General features: G+C 32.0%; 3 protein-coding genes across 4 annotated transcripts; 2 read left to right on the forward strand and 1 right to left on the reverse strand.

Annotated features, from left to right (window-relative positions):
• Positions 1-8,045: 8,045 nt before the first annotated feature.
• Bm2446 (Uncharacterized protein) lies at positions 8,046-11,339 on the forward strand (the record flags this gene model as incomplete). Its single annotated transcript, XM_001898849.2, has 10 exons — positions 8,046-8,195; positions 8,301-8,459; positions 8,781-8,894; positions 9,061-9,198; positions 9,350-9,424; positions 9,809-9,889; positions 10,408-10,489; positions 10,714-10,856; positions 11,103-11,183; positions 11,310-11,339. 10 exons carry the CDS (start codon positions 8,046-8,048, stop codon positions 11,337-11,339), a joined length of 1,053 nt encoding a protein of 350 aa, XP_001898884.2.
• Positions 11,340-11,691: 352 nt separating this feature from the next.
• Positions 11,692-15,075, reverse strand: Bm7728 (Uncharacterized protein; the record flags this gene model as incomplete). The annotated part of the gene is made up of 10 exons (XM_043074124.1): positions 11,692-11,827; positions 12,016-12,118; positions 12,383-12,515; positions 12,715-12,772; positions 12,874-13,021; positions 13,353-13,513; positions 13,765-13,905; positions 14,291-14,471; positions 14,665-14,862; positions 15,051-15,075. The coding sequence occupies 10 exons, from the start codon at positions 15,073-15,075 to the stop codon at positions 11,692-11,694; spliced, it is 1,284 nt and encodes a 427-aa protein (XP_042930058.1).
• A 74-nt stretch (positions 15,076-15,149) lies between these two features.
• Bma-kin-20 (Uncharacterized protein) lies at positions 15,150-19,059 on the forward strand (the record flags this gene model as incomplete). Of its 2 annotated transcripts, XM_043074125.1 has the most annotated exons (9): positions 15,150-15,291; positions 16,042-16,122; positions 16,359-16,483; positions 16,820-16,954; positions 17,386-17,487; positions 17,748-17,874; positions 18,088-18,258; positions 18,544-18,688; positions 18,990-19,059. In XM_043074125.1, 9 exons carry the CDS (start codon positions 15,150-15,152, stop codon positions 19,057-19,059), a joined length of 1,098 nt encoding a protein of 365 aa, XP_042930059.1. The 2 variants fall into 2 exon arrangements, with proteins under 2 accessions (XP_042930059.1, XP_001898882.1); XM_001898847.2 differs by lacking the exon at positions 15,150-15,291 and having other exon boundaries at positions 16,047-16,122.
• Between the last annotated feature and the right edge of the window lie 475 nt (positions 19,060-19,534).

The following is a 19,534-nucleotide window of genomic DNA, read 5'->3' on the forward strand; positions in this document are numbered from 1 at the left end:
GTCAAAAAATTAATGCACAAAGCATATAACAACATCATCCTCTTTCCCTATCTTTTATTTTCTGTTTCGACCTTAGGAAACCAAAAACTTCCAAATCAATTCATTATCTTTCAAACCATGTCAGTAAAGACGTTAGTGGAACGCTCTATGAATTCTGAAGCGCTAATATGTATTATTTAAGTACTTTCAATTGTTTAAAATCTCTATTTTGCTTTGACGTTTGACTTTTTAAGCTATCCCGTGTCTACAGAAGACGAAGCGAAAAATGTTATTTGCGTAGTGAGCGAAGATCGAGAAATAAACATGTTGTAATTATTTGGAGCGAAATAGCGAATAAGAAATGTAGTACTCCGTGCTAAAAAGTTATGAAAGATAAGCAATATAGACATCAATTTGAATATTCTGGAAGAAAAAGTCAAAATTTCCTGAATCTGTGACGATATGCATTTACATCTAATCATCAAAGTCTTGGAAAAACTAATTTCATAATAAATCTGTAACCGATCTTATGTTGTCTTTTCCACTTTTTTTCGTTTCTCCGTCCAAGTGTTCATTTCTTTCATCTTATTCTGATATTTTCAGTGAAGTTACTTTATTGTCGAATCTATTAAATATTGTTGAAGCATTTTGCATCTTAAAATATTTTATACGTCTCCTTTTATTACGGTCCATTTAATCCGTTGTTCGAAAAGTTCAAAATTTTCCTTCGAATATTTAAATACAACATAACTTTTCTGCAATGTATATTACAATATTCTCTTTGTAAATAATAGTGTTGTATCCCCATTTCTTTGATAATTAAAAATTCAATATCGCTTGAAGATTAAACATAAAGTAATGAAAAAATGGTACCAAATTATCAATGCTCCAGTCGCGTTAAACGGTAATGAGTATGTTGGTAATACACTGTCACATTTAAACACTGTCTCAAGTGATATCTTCGTCTGTGTGAGTGATTCAGAGAAGCTTCTGCAATATGAAACAACTTCGTGCTCCAACAGAAAACTCATGCGTTGGAGGTGTAAATGTCTAACACAACATCTCGAATTTCATAATTCCGGTAGCGCTGGCTTAATTAACATCAAACAAATGTAAATCCATTTTGTTTTATCTCAAGCACTATTCTCTTGAATACGACAGAAACGATTGAATTAGGTAGATTTTCTTTTTGCCAAATAAGTGAATGTTTTAATTATCGAAGAAAGATATAACTAGCAGGAAAGATATTTGTAACTCCTGGCCTTTTCTGACCGCATTCAACTTTTCTAAGGAATCTAATTAGAGATATTATTACCTAATGAATCCTGAAATGTTTGTTAGATATTATTACCTAATAAATTCTGAAATGTTTGTTATCTTAGTTAGTTCAACATTCCACTTTACATTTCCTCCGGGAGGAATCTGTTTGTCCACTGCGTATGAATGACATATTTTGCTCTCTGACTATGTTTTTATTCGAATTAACTCTTAGCATTCTTTCATTAAGGATAAGAATACAACTTTCAATCAATTTTTGACAATCTCAAATGTCACTTCACTCCGTGATTCTCGAATCGTGTTTTCTTATTGGAATAACCTACAGTTGGTCATGACGGCCCTCCCTGAAAATATGTGATGCAAATCTGGTTTCGCACCGGACTGAGGCGATATATAACAGTATTGATAATAACCAGTTGTGTTCTTTCTGCTTCTTCTTTCAGTCCTTGTGTATTTATTGTTTTCTTCATTGTAAGTATAAATCAGAATATTGCGAAAAATCCATTGAAATTAATCAGTATGATGCTCTGTTATTAAAAGTCTTCAGGTAGAAGAATCATCCCTTACCAAAGTCAATTAACGATGACAACTAAAAATATTCTCAGACTATTGCCAATTTCAGTATATAAATATTTATACATTTCGGAACCTATTCATATTATTATTGAAATTTTTCCATTTCTATCATGCAGGTTATTTCTTTATTAATTCAAAATTTTATTTTCTTTGTACTTACCAATCTTACTGCACTTGTATATTCAAATCACTTTCTGATATAAAAAAAGTCAAAAAATATGATTTATTCGAAGAGTATCGGACGAAGTTTGGAAATGTGCTATATTTAACAGTGAAATAAGAGTTATTGCAATATGACACATAAAATTTTAATTTAAGAAATAAAACTTTTTATCGGTAATCAGCTCCTTCCCATTTCTGACAACAATCCGTTCAATATTGTGAAAAAAGTTATGAACAATAACCATCTTCAAGAGCAACTCTATTACATTATTTTCAGATATCAAGGTTTAAAGTTAATTAATCCTTTACTAAAGGAATGGTAAACACTTACAGCCTAATTAGCTAATGGATCAGGTGATATGGTTTAATTTTAAAGATGATAATACCTAGTAATTAATTGCAAATGTCCACATCACTGCACGGTTATATTTCACAAAATGAATTATACACATCAATAAATATGAAATGGTGATATCACTGTATTGTTTTTATAATATTAAATTTTCAATAGAAGAGTTGTAATAAATGATCGAAAGTCAAAAGGAAGAGATGGTAACTATATATAACAATGAAATAAATATGAAGTTGAGATCAAAAGTGAACTTATTTTTATAACATGGTTATATTTACAACAAAATTCACTGCAAATAAATAAAGAATTATGAATGTAAAATACAAATCAAATAATGGAAAACTTTGGATTATTGAAACTTTGAAAATCTGTTGATATCATCGCCTAAATTAAGTTATTTGAAGATGCAAAACTAGTTTAAAATACCACGCAAAACATATAGTTGAGGAAATGAATCTAAGTTTGAGACTTGAAATTTGCTGATGAAGTACATTGTGTTAATGAAAACCAAATTACTAAACCGTCGATCTCGTCAAAATTAAAAGGATTCAGGAAATTCATTACTTTTTTGTGAATCTTATCTGCGGATCTGCATGTTAAATATCAAGTACTCATTTCGCATGAAATTATAATTGATGTCATCCACCTAGCCCTTTTTCTCAAAAAAAGGACAAAAGAAAAAGAAAAAAGTGGTCATGCGAAAACAGAGTGAACCAGCTTGGTTAGCAGTTCTTGATTAAAGTATTAGTAAGTGAAAGAAGGGAGTTATTCATGAGTTTAAGAGTTAATTTTACCTCTTTCGTATTTGTTAAATGTTATGAACACTGTAGCTGATGGATACCAAATTGCACCGCTCATTTTTATTATTCAACATAATCGTTAAATTAAAAATTCAAAATTTAACAATGCATTTTTCTAGGATTTTAGTCCCAACGCTTTTTGTACTTCTTTGATATTTCGTTACGATTTCCGGATTGATTTAAAGGATATTTTAGTTTACACCTACCGAATTTATCACCAACGTATAATATTATTGATAATCCGGAAAAATTTCAGAAGCTGTATAGAAAATAGAGTTCTCGCAAATGATAACGAAAAACGATTACCACTAAGTTGATGTGACTGATCACCAACATGAAGAAAAACGAACAACAAACTATTAGTTCAAACAATTGTTCAACAAATGCCTGATGTATCGAACTTGAGATATTAACATTGCAATTGCAGCAGTTTTACTTTTCTTTTACACATCTTGCTGATCAAAAAAATGATTTAGAATTTTTAAAACAGCCTGGAAGCATTCTGTTTTATTGATTATTTTTATGAGTCTTTGCAGCTTGTAAGTTAGCGCAGGCAGTTAATATCAGTTGCCTTATAGAGTCATTTTTAGGTTGAAAACTTTAAGTTATTTTGTTCTTAGAATTTCTGTAATCGGTATTTTAAAGAATTATCCTAAACCTATATAAGATATATGTATGAGGGTGATGTAATGCGCTTGGAATGAGTACACATCCTTGTGCACAATGGGATTAAAAGTATTTATAATATATACCAATTTACCCATTTCTTACTATATAAAGAGCAAAGATCATCTGATAGTTCTCTACTGACTGTAATTATGCGCTGATTAAAAGTCATTGTCTATTATATAAAGATTTAAACCGTTTGTCTTGTTAGTTTTTTGTACCAGCAATTATGGTTCAGCTGCCCTTTCATACTCATTTAATTCGGTTCATTTAAATCCTTTGAATTCCCCATTAATCGATTTAATTTTTCCATTTCATCTTCGCAGGCAAATGCTACGAAGTTATAAGCGTATTTTCTTATTTGTATCGTGGTTGCTAGCAAATAAAATTAGTTATGATAGACTTTAAATCAACACATTCGTCTATACCAATTACAATAACAAACAAGGAAGGCACTTGAGCATACAAAAATCAAATTCAACTTTAAGCTACAAGAGTAAGAAGCCCTAAGTTTCACGACAGATGCTGCTATTTGTGATGATTATTTTCTACCCATTGTCCATTTTTTACTGATTCTATATAGCTTTATTTGTTTGAACTAGATAATTTTCTTTGTATATAGTAAGAGATTGGTAAATTCGTATATATTATAAATACTTTTAATGCTATAAATCTTTGTGCGTAATATAATAATTATCAGATAATACAAACAACTTCATTGTAAAAAGAGTATTATTATCTGCTAGTGTTATTCGTTTGATTCCTTGATCAAAAGCCGCTCATCACATACTTGTAGATAACACATTCCTACACTACATAACACATTGTTATTCTACAATTTCCTAGAATGTCTCGACAACCGTTAGTTAATTTCGTGAAGCGATTGACAATACATCTGTTCTTATGAAAAGAGTTAAGACAACTCTCGATGAATAATTTTAGCAGACTTAACTGATTATTAATTTCAAATATAAAGCCGGTGATAGTAACTCCAACCTTTGCTCATAAATCTAATTCATTTGATGGGTGAATGTCCTTAGTTTTGTTTCACATTTCAGTCTATTGCAATGTACTGTTTGAGCACTAAAAAGTGTTTTGCACCGCAATAGATTTCATTTTGTTGTCAGAAGAAAAATACCGTTTCTTTGCAGTTTGACGTTTAGCATTGTGAGTATAACCATATCAGTGAATCACAGAATTTTATCGCATGAGTAGGAAAGCTATGACAGGAATAATATATCCATTATTACCTGTGTGCCGACACTGATAATATCTCTGTCCAACGGGAATGCTTCAAAGTGCCATCTCACCATTTACCTGAATTAGTTAGATAACAAACACCTGTTTTCTTCCTTCTTCTGAGCTGTTAATGAACTCTAAAAACTGAAGTGAAAGCACTATTACTTTTAAATGTCCTATTTAAAAATTGTGTTTTCACTTAGAACAGCAATATTAAATCCTAAAAGGTATTCATCTCTGATAACCTTACAAATGAATGTATCCGCCAGAATAGTTTCATGACTAATTATGCAAAGCCGCAAAACGTAATCACCTGTATGTGTCAGGAAACCGAAATGCTTATGTCGAAATAATCAAAGCAATTTTATATTAAATCATAAGAGAAAGCTATAAATTAAAGACTGTGTTATTTGAATATTCCTTAGATAAATATAAAACTCATCTTCCAGTTTTATATCCCAAGCGAGAAAGCATCCAAACGTATCTTTCAGCTGTAGTTAAACTTAGCATTGTCAAGAATATTACGATCAGTTAACAAAGAACATGTGAATTGTTTAATATGTTGTAAATTGCTGAACTTATGGTACTAACAAAGAATAAACCTGTCCGAAAAATCGAAATTTAAATAACAAAAGCATTTGCATAATAGGAATTTTTTGTAGTTGAATTTATTACTTTGGGAGAAGTTTACTGATCTCAGGAAGATTCCTTGGATGTAGATGTTAACACAGAAATACAATAATTCCTTTACCAACAGAAGCAATAGTACAATAAATCTTATAAAGAAGAGTTGAGGTCAAGTAATGGAAATCCTTTTTTGTGATTGAATTGCCTCTTGGTTGAACTCTTCAGGTTTTTGGCAAAACTGAAGTGTTAGACATGAGTGACTAATAAAGAGCTGCTGACCTGGTTTAAAATTAAATCTAATTACTAGTTGACAAACCGTAAAGGAGGTCAATGAAGCAAGTTAATCTTGTAGATTCAAATATAAATAAGGTGTTGATACCGTGTAAACAATCTATTTGGAAGATGAATTAAAAATAGTTTCTTACGTGAAATATGAATTTGGAACGATTGTTTGACGGGTGAAATAAGACAATATTCTTAGTTCTGGTGAACAATTCTTAGTTCTGTGAATTCAATACAATTTTATTTGATATGTTTTGTAAGTTATTTGCAATTTGCGAGACTTTTCCGAGTCTTGCGACATTTCTCACTGAAGTGATTCATTACATAAAATATATAAATGAATATATAAATAAATGTTAATCTAATATAATGAACCATTTGTCTAATTTCCATCTTTGTTTCCGATTACCAAGTTTATTTTCAACGGTTAAGATACCAATTGACCACTTTGACACGCGAAACCAAATAATATGCGAATGTTTTCATTCTGATAACTAATTTTATATTAATTGGTTAAGCTCATTTGCACAGCTCTTTTTTTTTGCATTTATCTTTCTTATATCCAATAGATTTAAAAGTGTATTTGTTGTAAGCAATCTCAAAATGTATGGAATTAGGATTGTTAACAAGGTTTTCTTTTGGTGCTTTTATACTGCCTCTTTTTACTTCATCTGTAAAGTGTATGTTGTCAGCCAAATTCTACTAAATCTCTACTTCATTTATTCAAATGTACTGTACTACTGTATGTCGTTCAATACATAAAGGATTCCATTTTCAAGCAAATCAAAACTTCCAGAATGCAGTCAATAAATTACAGCTTATCTGCACTGAAATCAAGTATTCTGAAACTTTTTGCAAAATGTATTTGTAAAATAGTATATGATTTAACGGCAGGCGACTGTTATTAATCAAAATATATCAACTTTTACTAATCAAAAAATTTGGCCAGAAATATCTCGATGGTTTTCCATACTGCAGTTTTTTTGAAATATAATTAACCAGAATTCGATAATCTAAAAAATTTTTAAGGCAATAGTTGAAATGAGTGCTGAAACTGCGCGCAATCAACCGGTTGATTTCGAACATATGTGCAACAGCTGTTCTGTTGAAGGGTTGATAGATGAGTTAGCGCTGGAATATTTTAATGGCCTCATCTCCCATTTCTTTGCTCATTGACAATCCAATTCCATTTTTTGTTGTTGGCATTTTAAACTTCACCTGCTAAATGCAAGCTTTTCATTTCATCTATTTCTTCTTTATTTCTGCGAAAAATTAATTTCAGTTTAAGATAGTGCAATTAAAAAGTGGTAAATACTCTATCACTGTGTACATTACGAATTACTGTCAAAATTTAATTCTGAATATTTATACTCCCCTGAATAGCTTTATTTTTTTTCGTGGATGAGTCTCCTGTTAAACATTCCATTTACGCCATTATAAATATGACAATATTTTTTAAGTGATTAGGAATTGATGCCGGAGTATAGAGGAAAATGAAAAGAAGTGGAATAGCTAGATATAAGTGTGAACGTGTTTTCGAGTGGATTTCGCACACGTCACTATTAATTGCTTCAGTGAAAATTTATCACTTTTCATCCTGTTAATCTTAGCAATTCTGTTATGTATTATACCAGAAAAAAGAAAAAAAAAATTTTTTTAGGAATATAGAATCAATTACAGGGAGAGCGAGAAAAGGAATACAGAGTCACATTATTGCTCTATCTACCCAAAAATATCTTCCTCACTTAGTGTTGATGGGTTACCTTTTCTTTTTTCTGGTATTGCTTTCGTCTGACCTCTGACCTTTCATGCATTAACCTACAATTGCTAAGAAGTGATGTTATTGGGTATGTAATATATGCCAATGACAGTCATATTTTTTTACCTATACCCATACAAAATGTTTTAGATTAAGGACAAATAGGTTGAGAATATTTTTTAGAGTAAATTTCCAAAAAAAGAAATCCTTTCAATTTCCAATTTTCCTCTTTCAGTAATTCCCCTCTTTCATGTGAACGCACTGTTTTGAAGTTTTGACCGTTTGAAAATGGACCGTTTTTGAATGTTCAGATCTAATCGCAAAAATGGTGGCCAAGATTGTTGTTATACTCTTTGCATTGATTGTGATCACTGCGGCTTACAAGGAATTCATCTTGAAGGAAAATAAGACGCCAAAAGATATTTTGCTTTTACAAGCAACTTCATTTAACGGCACTTGTAATGAGTGTAAAATGGTTAGGTTTTTGGACCATCCCGTTTTTGATTTTTTAATTCTACGACAGTATTTACTTTCTTTCTTAATTTTTCTTTTTGTCAGAATCTTTCATTCGATATTTCAGCTTATTAGTCGTTTTGCGGAGGCTATCAAAGACCCAAGAAAAGTAACCGAATTGAAAGATTTGCTACGAATACTTTGCCACGAGACACCATATGAAGATGAATGTCGTCTGCTAGTTAATCAGTTGGATCATTTTATCGAAAAGTTGGAACCATATTTGGTTCAGTTTCTTCTCCTTTTTTGAACTTTTTTTTTTTTCATTAAAGAAAAACTTGTGGTTTTTAATGATAACGGACATAATTGTATGTGCTGTAAGATCTTTAGCCAGTCGTCCGAATTTGTCTTTCCATACTGCTAGAACTGGACTGTTTTACCTATTCCGCTGTGTTCTGGGTGAAAGTTTGAGAGAATTATTTTTGCACTATTCAAGTTTTAGTGTTACTCAGCTGTTAGTTCTGGGAGATTTAAGTCTTATCCATCCTTTTAAACTGATTTGCAGGACATGTTTTATGTTATATGCAACTTTGAGATTATATTTTAGGAAAATCCAGAGAAAGTTTGTCAGCACTTCCGCCTTTGTTCGAATCGGAAAATTGAGCATTTCCATCGAATAAATATGATTTACGGAAGAAAAAGTGCGGATGAAGATTCAGCGGTACTTTTTATAATCCTTCACTTCAAAACTTAGTATTATATTCGGTGTTCAGCAACTTTGGAAATGTAGTATCTAACTGTAGGGATAGGATTTTAGGTGGACGCAAAATACTAATATCCATTTAAATTAGATTGAAAAGAAAGGTATTTTTATGATGTTATTGCAGCGTGAACTGATATGTGAAGAGTGTCAGTTTGCAGCAGAGGAACTGAAACATGCAATAGAAGACGAAAAAACTCAGCAACGATTGAAACGATTCATTTCGGAGGAGATTTGTAGTCAGTTAGGCAGTTTGCGAGGGAAAGTATGCATTTGCTAAACTCTCTTTGAAATTCGATATCAAATCTTTAGAATTTTATTATTTTTTTCCTAAAATTAAATTTCTGGGATTTTTTTTAGCCCTAAATGTTTTAAAATTTTAAACTAATTATGCTTTCTTTGAGTTTTTCTTATAGTGTGATCTGTTGCTTGAAGAATTTATGCCAGAACTTATAGAAGAACTCGACAAACTTTTACAAAATACAAAAACAGTAAGTTGAGCGATATTTAAGGCTGGGATATATCAAAACTGTGTAATGAATGTTTCATGTTTTCTTTTGTTAATTCTCGATTATAAGTCATAGTTTTGTCAGCTAACGTATAGTAATGTTATAATGGAGTGTTATGTATACATTAGATAAATGTTCTATCATAATTTTTGGATTTCAAAAACTCATCTTTTTAGTTTAGAAATAGCGCTCTTTGATCTTAAATATGAACAGTACTTCTGGATTTAAAATGTTCTCATCTTGGAAATGTTGATCGCTGCTAGAAGTAATTCTCTACCTTTGTTCCCTTATTCCATTGAAGAGATTGAATTCCAAAAGTTGCAGTTCTTAAATGATGATTTCACAAAAATTTTCAAATACTTTAAGTTCTGTGCTAATATTGGTCTTTGCAAACGTTTGGTTGAGCCATCAGCTGCACCAGAAAGTGACGTTATGAATTCTGAAAAGGTTAAAATTTTTCGTATCATTATTTCTGCTCACTTCAATTTTTCAAAAAAGAATATTTTTCGAATTAAAAACATGAACTTCTTACTGCGTACTTTTCGTCTTTCACATTTCATGTGCAGTGTTGGTGCTTGCTACACTGACCATCGGTTTGATATTCTATTAAAACATTAATGAAAGTAAATACAATTAAATATAGATTAGCTAAACACATTTCTGACTTTTTTTATCTTGAATATCAAGAAATAACTTCATCGAAGTATCTAAAATATTCAGAACTCATGGTATAAATTAGAATCCGAAATTGAAGTTCAAATTTAGCTATGCTTTGTTTGTGCTTTGTCACAAAATAGTAATGTTCTAAACATTTTCTACCTATTATCAGAGTTCATAACTAGTTCTTTCATACCACAGTTTTCCTATATATACACTTCAGCAAAATATTGCGAAACGATACATACACTATACAATACAATACATACAATACAATACATACATTCACATGATAATTACCGTTTCAGAGAAATAATAGTAACACGATGCAGATGGAAAATGACTTTGTGAAACCTATGAATGAACTCACCACTGGAAGCATTCTGAAAGGTTAGTTCTGTTCTAAATTAGGATTTGACATAAAGCTCCATCATCTTGAGATTCAAATTCCATTTTTGTTATCCGTCACAAATAATATCGTCCCTTCTTGTCTCTTTCGCCGGCAATTTATCGAAGTGGAGTTTTAAACAATTCATTAACCGCTCATATAATAACTATTAGTTTTCCTTGCTTATAACCTGACCTGACATCGATATTAAATTGAAAATTTTCAGCAGAAAATCTGCAAACGTGCGAAGCATGTCGGGATGCATTAAGTAAAATAAAAGCACGATTAGTTGATTCAGTTTTCCAAAAAGTTTTGGAGAATATTTTACACGACAAATTTTGTCAAAAACTGCCCTATGAAAAAAATCTGGTAAGTTTTCTTATTTAAATTACATTATTCGAAGGTACCTTAGTAAAGAAGTGATATTAAGTGCATAAAATTGCCTTTATTAATAATCTACCTTCATATCCAATATTCTTTTCCATTCGTTTAATGGTACAAAATTAGTATTCAGAAAAACACGATATGTGCATTTTCAAAGCAATAGTTTTCTGTTCCATGAAAAAATACAAAATTTGATTCTTTATCGCTAAGATGATAAGTCTTTTAATTTAGTGCGAAAACCTGACTATGACTTACATGCCGAAATTTCTGGCCTGGACTGTTATCTACTTGAATCAGCATGATATCTGCAAGGTATTATTTGAAAATTCTTTGATATAAATTCTGATTTTTAACTTTTCCAAAAAGTGTAAAAAAATAATAGTATCTCTTAACGTGGATTTCTACTAGTAACCAAGCGTAATCTCTCCCTCTTTTCAGTTCTTGGGAGCCTGCAAACACAAGATATAATTGGAATACTGAAGAGAAATACCAAAAATTATGATTGTTTCGGTAATTCTTATAACATAACGCATAAATTAAAGGACGTCTTTATACACATTGCAACGAAATATAGTCGGTAGCGCCATGGTACTTGAAATCGAACAGTAGTGAAACAAAACGCCTATCTTTATCACTTGGCATCGAGAGTTTCATTTTGATTTTATACATCAAAGTCAGTTTTGTTGTTAGCAATATTATTTTTAACGTTAACCGAATAAAACGAAGGCGCTTTATTTTTAACTGGAGTAATACTGATATAACTAACAGAAAAGATTTTGCAAAAAAAGTTTATTTTTTTCACTGAGAAAATTTCTTTTCTTCATTCTTCTTGAAGAATCGAAGTACGAAGTGATGGTGAGATGAATGCTCTCTCATCAAACCCTTTACCACGACGACGATACAGAACTAAATGATTGCCATCATTGACATCCAACGGAAACTGTTTGTCATTCACCCTAGATAAAAAATTTAATTCAGTTGATTTCCTTGTCATATTTTTCAGCATTTAACTGATAAGACTTACAAAGTAATGAAGAAAAATTGACATAAAAAAAAAAAGGTAGTTTCAGCGATAGTTAAAACGCAAAATGCAGTACCCAATGATTTTCAGCGATAATACCATTTCTAAAAATTCGAAACTTACCAAATCAAGGCTAACTTGTCGCAGCTCGGATTGTCAATTTCCTTTATATAATCAAAGATACGTCGACAAAGCGCTGATGCGCGTGCCATGGTGTTCTTATACCCTGATTTATGAAAAACACAGTACTATATAAGCAATGTTTGCAGAGAATTGTGATGTTTCTATTGTTCAATTACTCATCATTCCATACTACCTCGTGTTCTTGACTGCTTGATTAGTCAATTTCAGCTGCTAGCTCTAACTTTTGCTGCTTGATTTGCGAACTTCCCAGAAAGTTCTACAGAATCTGATATGCAATGACGCTTTGGAAAATTAAAAAATAAAGTGAACGAGCAATAAACTATTAAATTGCAAGTTCTGTAGTAACCTTTAGGTGCTATTTCATGGAAACTGAAACTTTTGGGTTTGTGGTCGATTAGTCCTCGGACATGTAGAACACTAACAATACGGTCAGCACCCGAGAAAATCATATTTGGCCATTTCATTTGAAGGTTCTCAAACTGGAATTGAAAATTTTCAGAAGTACTACAATGTTTGAAATTATTTCAAGTATTTGTATCGCATAGTTCCACTTACTGTATAAGTCAACTTGCCATCAACTTACTCAAATGCTTACAATTGAAACTGTTCATTTTCAATTCTTAATTTAAATGCATAACAAGTCAGCAAGTGCTTCAAATCAAACAGTGAAGTACGTACCGAAAAGCGTTGGAATGATCGACACATTATTTCGATTGGCTTTTTTGGTGGCTCTGGCCTACAATCAGACTGGATTTTTCTTTTTTAACAAATTATTTCGAAGTTTACTTTAGAATAATGCTTCTAGATTTTCCTTAAGTGAATAAAAAAGATGCATACACGACTGGACCACGAATTATAACATTAGTGCCATCGATTTGAAAAGTGGGATCCGGTTGATCAAAAAATCTTTCGAATTTTGACAAAGATGCAATTGTATCCTGCAGCATTGGGAGGAATGGCTGTTTAGGATACTGGCGAACATAGTCTGAAATATCCAAGAACTAAAGCCGATTAAAGAATAAAAAGTGAATGGAAAGAATAAAAGCATAAAATACCTTTTTGTACAGCCTCAGAGGGTTAAGATTGTAGAAATACCTTGGAAATGAAGAAATATGCCAGCAAGAAGTAGCAAAAGAGTTACAGAGGGAAGGAAGAAGATAAGAAAGAGGTTGTAAATGGGAACTATCTTGTCTACAAAATACTGATGCTTTTATTCTACATCTAAGCGGAAAATTTTTCTTTTTTCAAAAATTTCCAAATACGACACTTGATTTTTGCTTATCTTAGAATTTTGCTGTAATCAATCAACTACTTACTTTGCTGACAGTTGATATGCGTGCGAATTTGTCCAATTGATGAACGTTCCGCTAAATCAACATGTTGTCGCAATAGAATGCACTTTGTACCAAATTCACACATTGCTATCTGTCGATAATCCATACTTGCTCTTGAATACCACGTTTCAAATTTCTTGAACCTAATTTATTTTCGTTTCTAATTTTCAAACTGGAGTTTTTATGGTTGATGAGAATTAGAATATTTTAAACTAAGGATCTCACGATTTCAGAAACAGATGGAGGAACAAAGATGTACATCCTTCCTGATAGGAAAATTCTTGAAATTTGTAGAATACTAAAAGAACACTTTTTTACAATTATCCTTTTTAGCAGTTCATACTTGTAGCTTCATCTAAACATTTTGAATACCTAAAATATAATAACAACTTACCGGCCAGTTAGAATGTCCAAAGCTCCTTGGAGATAGGTTTTGGTAGGGCGAGCATCGCCGAAAGGCACTTCCTCGATAATTATTAAATCTCCAATACGTTCGATATTAAAGCGATAAAAGCGAAGCTCATTGTCGATAAATCTATAAACACTATTTTTACAAAAAAAAAATATCACACTGTTACTGATATGACCAAGCAAAAATTGTTGATGTGTACAGAAAATTTTTTTCCGACATATTTTCTCGAATAACGCTCCCTTTCGAAATGAGCGAAGATTAAGATGATAGCAGGTGGCAAAGAAGTCCAGAAATGAAAGCAGCCTAGAATTACGCACTGAGTAATTTTTTCCGACAATACTGCCACCTACCCATAATATTATTTATAGAAAAATATCATGAGTACCTATACGAGTCTAAGAATGATGAAATTTGAATTTTCAGCTTACAAAATGAGATAAGAGGTAAAAAGATTTTAAGATAAAAAAAAAAAAAAAACAGATATGCAGTAGAAGTTTGAAATGTTTACCTACAGAGCATTGCAAGGAAAGTTTTGGTGGTAACAACGTCAAATTTCAAACTTGGACGCAAATAACGAGTTAATGCAATCGGAACTTCCATGGAATAGTTAGCTTCTACTATAACACCTCGGGTTCGTCGACGATGCTCCAGCTTGCACGCATCTCCTTTGAAATATGGTTCATCCTCACCTATACTTTCTACGAATTCAGTCAAAATAACAATCTAAACGCTAATTTTAAGGTGACTACTTATTTTCAAAATTGTCAAAATCAAATTTTGCAAAATATTTAAATATCATCTGCTGTTTCAACAGAGAAAAAAGCATGCCTTCAATAATTGGTGCGATTCCATCCAACTGAATAATTTTTTTTTTATTGTAACTGTTCTTCAAGAGGGAGTAGTCGAAAAGAGATTCCACTTTAAAATTTCTCAAAGTATCTGGTACAATTCGTTCATGGGCATGTGAGGAAGGGATATAATGTCGAGTAAACGAAGTTAACGGATGATAACGATCAACATCTTGAAACATGTAGTAGCGATCTGATGACGTAAATCGACTCATATTCAAATTTCTTCGAGCTTAAACTAATCGAACTGAACGAAGGCAAGCAAAATAGTACAACTGAATTCTATATGTTATAACGTGTTTGTTTCAAACTTTTCAGTAAGTTCTTGGAAATAGAACAATAATTTGAATATGCAAAAATTAACCGTTTCAGCATGAAGATTATAAAATGTAACGTGTTTGACTCTTAATGTTATTTTACCAGAATTCTTGTGTGGTCGACTCATTTCAATCAGGTTATTAATGACGAAAGCTATTCCACTTATATTATTTTTCTCATTTCCTCGCAACTTTCAGAAATATGTCCCATCGTGCTTTATCACTAAAACGTACGAAGTCAGAAGAGTTACAACGTTTTCATTGTACGTCAAAGTCTCAAATAAATATAACACCAGTTAAAAATATGCACCAAATGTTACCAGTCATACCTGCCGACTTTTCCGGTATATTATTTTCCTATTCTGAGTATAATTTGTGTATGTGCAAGGAAAATCAACAGAATACGAAGTAAAAATTTGATATGTAAAACTTCGATCAGACAAATATTAATTGTAACAACAATATACCCACTCACTTCATGCATATCAAATGTTTATTCCAATTAATCAATACATGACTTCCCATAGGAAACTCCTGCATTAGTTTAGCCGACTTTCATAAAGTCGTCGACAAAAAAAAACTGCGCAACTGTCATGAGCCGCGCCAACTACAATTTTTTCACAAGCAACATCGTCAAAGGTGGTGGGCTGGTTTGCACTGGTTTGACAGTGTGTGAAGGGTGCGTAGATATCTGTGTGGGTGGTAGTGTAAATGGCTTGTGTGGTCATTCTCGTATTTTGGATGAGAACTGGTGGTGTTATTATTTCAAATGCGATTTTCCGATTGGTTCTGGTTATTTCGACCCGTATTTCCGGCTAAATGATTGTTTTTTTTTTTTTTTTTTTTTTTTTTTTGTGGTTTTTGTTTGGGGATGTTGTTCTATCTTTGTTTAATTATTAACACACGTATGCAGTTATCTGTTGCTTCTCATCCGAATTCTCTTAGCTTTGCTCGAATTCTTTTAGTATTCTGAGATTTCAGAAGTAACATGTGTAATTCCTCATCCATAACAGATGCAAGGGGGATTTCTTCTTGCATAATTTAGCGTTATTTTGTTCTGTATTCGATAGTAATGTAATCATATATATTTGCAGCATTTATGGAGCTTAGGGTTGGTGGTCGTTTTCGACTTGGTCGGAAAATTGGCAGCGGTTCATTTGGTGACATCTATTTGGGTAGTGAATTTTAAAAATAATGAATATATTTAGGATTTCCTTTCTTCATTTTAAGGGTATAGTGGGTAGTATTTATGAGCAGAATTGGTATTGAATTTAAAAAATAAGAAGTTTTGGGAGCATAGTTCTATTGTCTTATGTCTTCTCATATTTAATGATAGAAACAGAATAAATTTTCCCATTTCCACTTGTTTTTTTTTTTTTTTTCTCGAATTTATATATCCATTGTTTTACAGGCCAGAACATAGTAACGCAGGAGGAGGTAGCAATCAAGTTAGAATGTGTGAAAACTAAGCATCCACAGCTGCACATCGAGGCTAGATTATATAAACTAATGAGTGGAGGAATAGGTATTCCCCAGGTGAGTATTATTCGTGGTACTGCATTTGCAGCTTTGCCAATTTTTTTCCTCAGTTATATGCGTAAATTAACAATTTTGTTCTGATGTGCTCGAACTAAATTCGTTTTAGTAATACCGATGTTGCATGATAAAACGTGCAGTTACATGTGCGACCTTTTGACGGTAGGTTTAATTAGTTCCGATCATGCGATTAGATAGTATAATTATGGATTTTAATTCAGAAAAATCAAGCTTACAGTTTGTAGTAGTAGTCATAAACTTGCTAGTTTAAAATAATTTTAAACTGTTGAACAACTACTGGCAGTTAGTAGTTGCTTCAAAAGAGCATTTTTTTAGGTGAAATGGTGTGGTTACGAAGGCGAATATAATGTTATGGTAATGGAACTGCTGGGACCATCTCTGGAAGATTTATTTAATTTTTGCTCACGAAAATTTACTCTAAAGACTGTATTGTTGTTAGCTGACCAAATGGTAGGGTTTGAAATGTTTGAAATTATGTAAGTAATTCAACAAAGAATGCTATGGTTTAGATTTATTAAAGAGAATCATGCTTCATTTTATATATCTGTACATCGCTGTATAGGTCTAGGAATGCCGAAAAGCTTTTGTATCTTCAAATGAAGGTAAAGCACTAGGAACAGAAGCACATACTGAAATCCTTGTAAATCAAGGTAATTAGTTAAGGTTATATAAAAATAGTTTAAGTGACAACCAAGTGACGTACGAGAGCTCTGATTACCGTAGAATGCGCGGAAAGTTTTTTTATCACCAGCAAATTTTATTCTGGATGTAAATTCCATGAAAGTGAAGGAAATGAAGAAATGCCTGGAAATAAATTCCAGATAGAGCTTCCTATTATTCAAAACATAAGAATCTAGGTTTTAAAACGAATTAGTTTTCAGCTATCTCGCATCGAATATATCCATTCGAGAGATTTTATTCACCGTGATATCAAACCTGATAATTTCTTGATGGGATTAGGCAAAAAGGGCAATTTAGTTTATGTAAGTTTTTTGATTTTTCCATGTTTCTACACATTATCGTGTTATAAGATACACAATGTTTTAAAATTTTAAAGACTGCAAATTTTTAGAGCTTAGTTTCGAGGATATTAAGCGAGAAAGAATATTGCGGTAGGTCTACGGAAGTCAGGCAGTTTGAACTTAATGAATGTATCAAGTAAAGAAATGATTTGGCAGTGTGATAAAATCCGTGATGTGTGTTTTACTTGTAGCATTTTAAATGTTATTTAAATGTATTTCAGATTATTGATTTCGGACTTGCGAAGAAGTATCGCTGTAGCAGGACACATGCTCATATTCCATATAGAGAAAATAAGAACCTTACTGGAACAGCAAGATATGCATCTGTTAACACTCATCTTGGAATAGGTGTAAATATGATTTAAAAACGAAATCGACTTTTCGTACTATCTGCGCTTTTATTGTGGATACGGTAGCAGGCTATGATAAGAAAATAGGAGTGGAAGAGTAACTTGGCCTGTTGTTGCATAATCTACTAACGTAGATAGCAGTAATGTTAAAGACAGTTGTTGACGGATGCTTGAATAGAAGTATTAGGATGACTTTTCGGCTTTTTTGTAGAACAGAGTCGAAGAGATGATATCGAATCACTCGGGTATGTTCTTATGTATTTCAATCGTGGCACCTTGCCGTGGCAGGGTTTGAAAGCAGCAACAAAACGACAGAAATATGATAAGATCTCGGAGAAAAAAATGAGCACACCTGTTGAAGAGCTTTGTGCTGGATATCCAGGTAAGTCTTTTTGTTACTTTGGTTGTTTTGCATTTGATATGCATTCTATGCTTTAATTTTCTGTTAATTTAGGATTTGAATTTCTTCTGGTAGTTTGTAATGACCACTTTGATGGCAACAGAATTCCTTATGTCTTTTCTTGAAGCAAATATTTGCAGAAGCGTTACTACATATCAAAATCCCGTCTTATATGATTGTAAATTAAATAGTGTTTAACTAGTAAAACGTAACTTTATGCTTATCATCGTCTTAGTTTTTCAAAGTTTACTATATCGTCATTTTCAGAAGCTTTTGCTGCTTATCTTAAGTACTGCAAGTGTTTGGGTTTCGAAGAGCAACCGGATTATTCACACTTGCGTCAACTTTTCCGAAATTTATTCCATCGGCAGGGTTTCACCTATGATTATGTTTTCGACTGGAATTTGCTCAAGTAAAAAATTGAGGCCATATTGTACTTAAATTTCCTCACCACGCTTATAAGACATATTTCTCAGTCGTGATTCAAATCGCGATAAAATGAGCCCAATTTTCATTACTGCCTAATCGATCTGATGAATAGATACGCAGGAGAAATAACGTGATCTTATTACCGGTTTTATTCAAGAAAGAGGAAGTTCTGGACTCGGTCATTTTTATTCAGTCGATTAATTTGATCAGGTCTTCTTGCCTGCATTTTTTTTCTTTTTTTTTTTTTTTTTTTTTTACTCTAAAATCATTCTTATACTTTACAGAACTGCTAAACGTATGCAACCATCGCAGGGGCAGCAGCTAGCGCAGCAAAGAATGGTTATTGAACAATAAAGGTGCATTAATTTTTCTTTAAAATTAAGAAAAAAAGAATGATGCATTTGGTGTTTCTTAAGGATGTCGTTTGACGTGCAGCTTTTTTTGGAGCTTTGTACTAATCTAATCACAGTAAAGATTCACATTATTACTTCATTTTTATTTAATATTTGAGAGAAATGCAATGTAAAAAGATGATTTAGGCTAATGTTTGTTTATTGAACGATATATTTTATTTAGTACTTACAATATTTAATCATAATATTTAGTCCTTAAATACTTGATTTGAAGTAGATATTTACTTAAATCTTAAGTAGGAGTGATTTGTCATGTTTCAGCTACGTTTAGCCGTCGTTTTTGGATGAACTGTTCGGTTGTTTCGCTGCATTTTTTTTACAGTTTAACTGTGTATAGCATGCTTTCAGAGTATGTCACGGGTCAACCTTGGGTGTGCCAGCAAACAGTTACTGTTGTATAAAGCAAAAAAAAAAAA

Source organism: Brugia malayi, assembly GCF_000002995.4.
Source record: "Brugia malayi strain FR3 genome assembly, contig: Bm_v4_ChrX_scaffold_001, whole genome shotgun sequence".
In the NCBI taxonomy this organism is placed as follows: domain Eukaryota; kingdom Metazoa; phylum Nematoda; class Chromadorea; order Rhabditida; family Onchocercidae; genus Brugia; species Brugia malayi.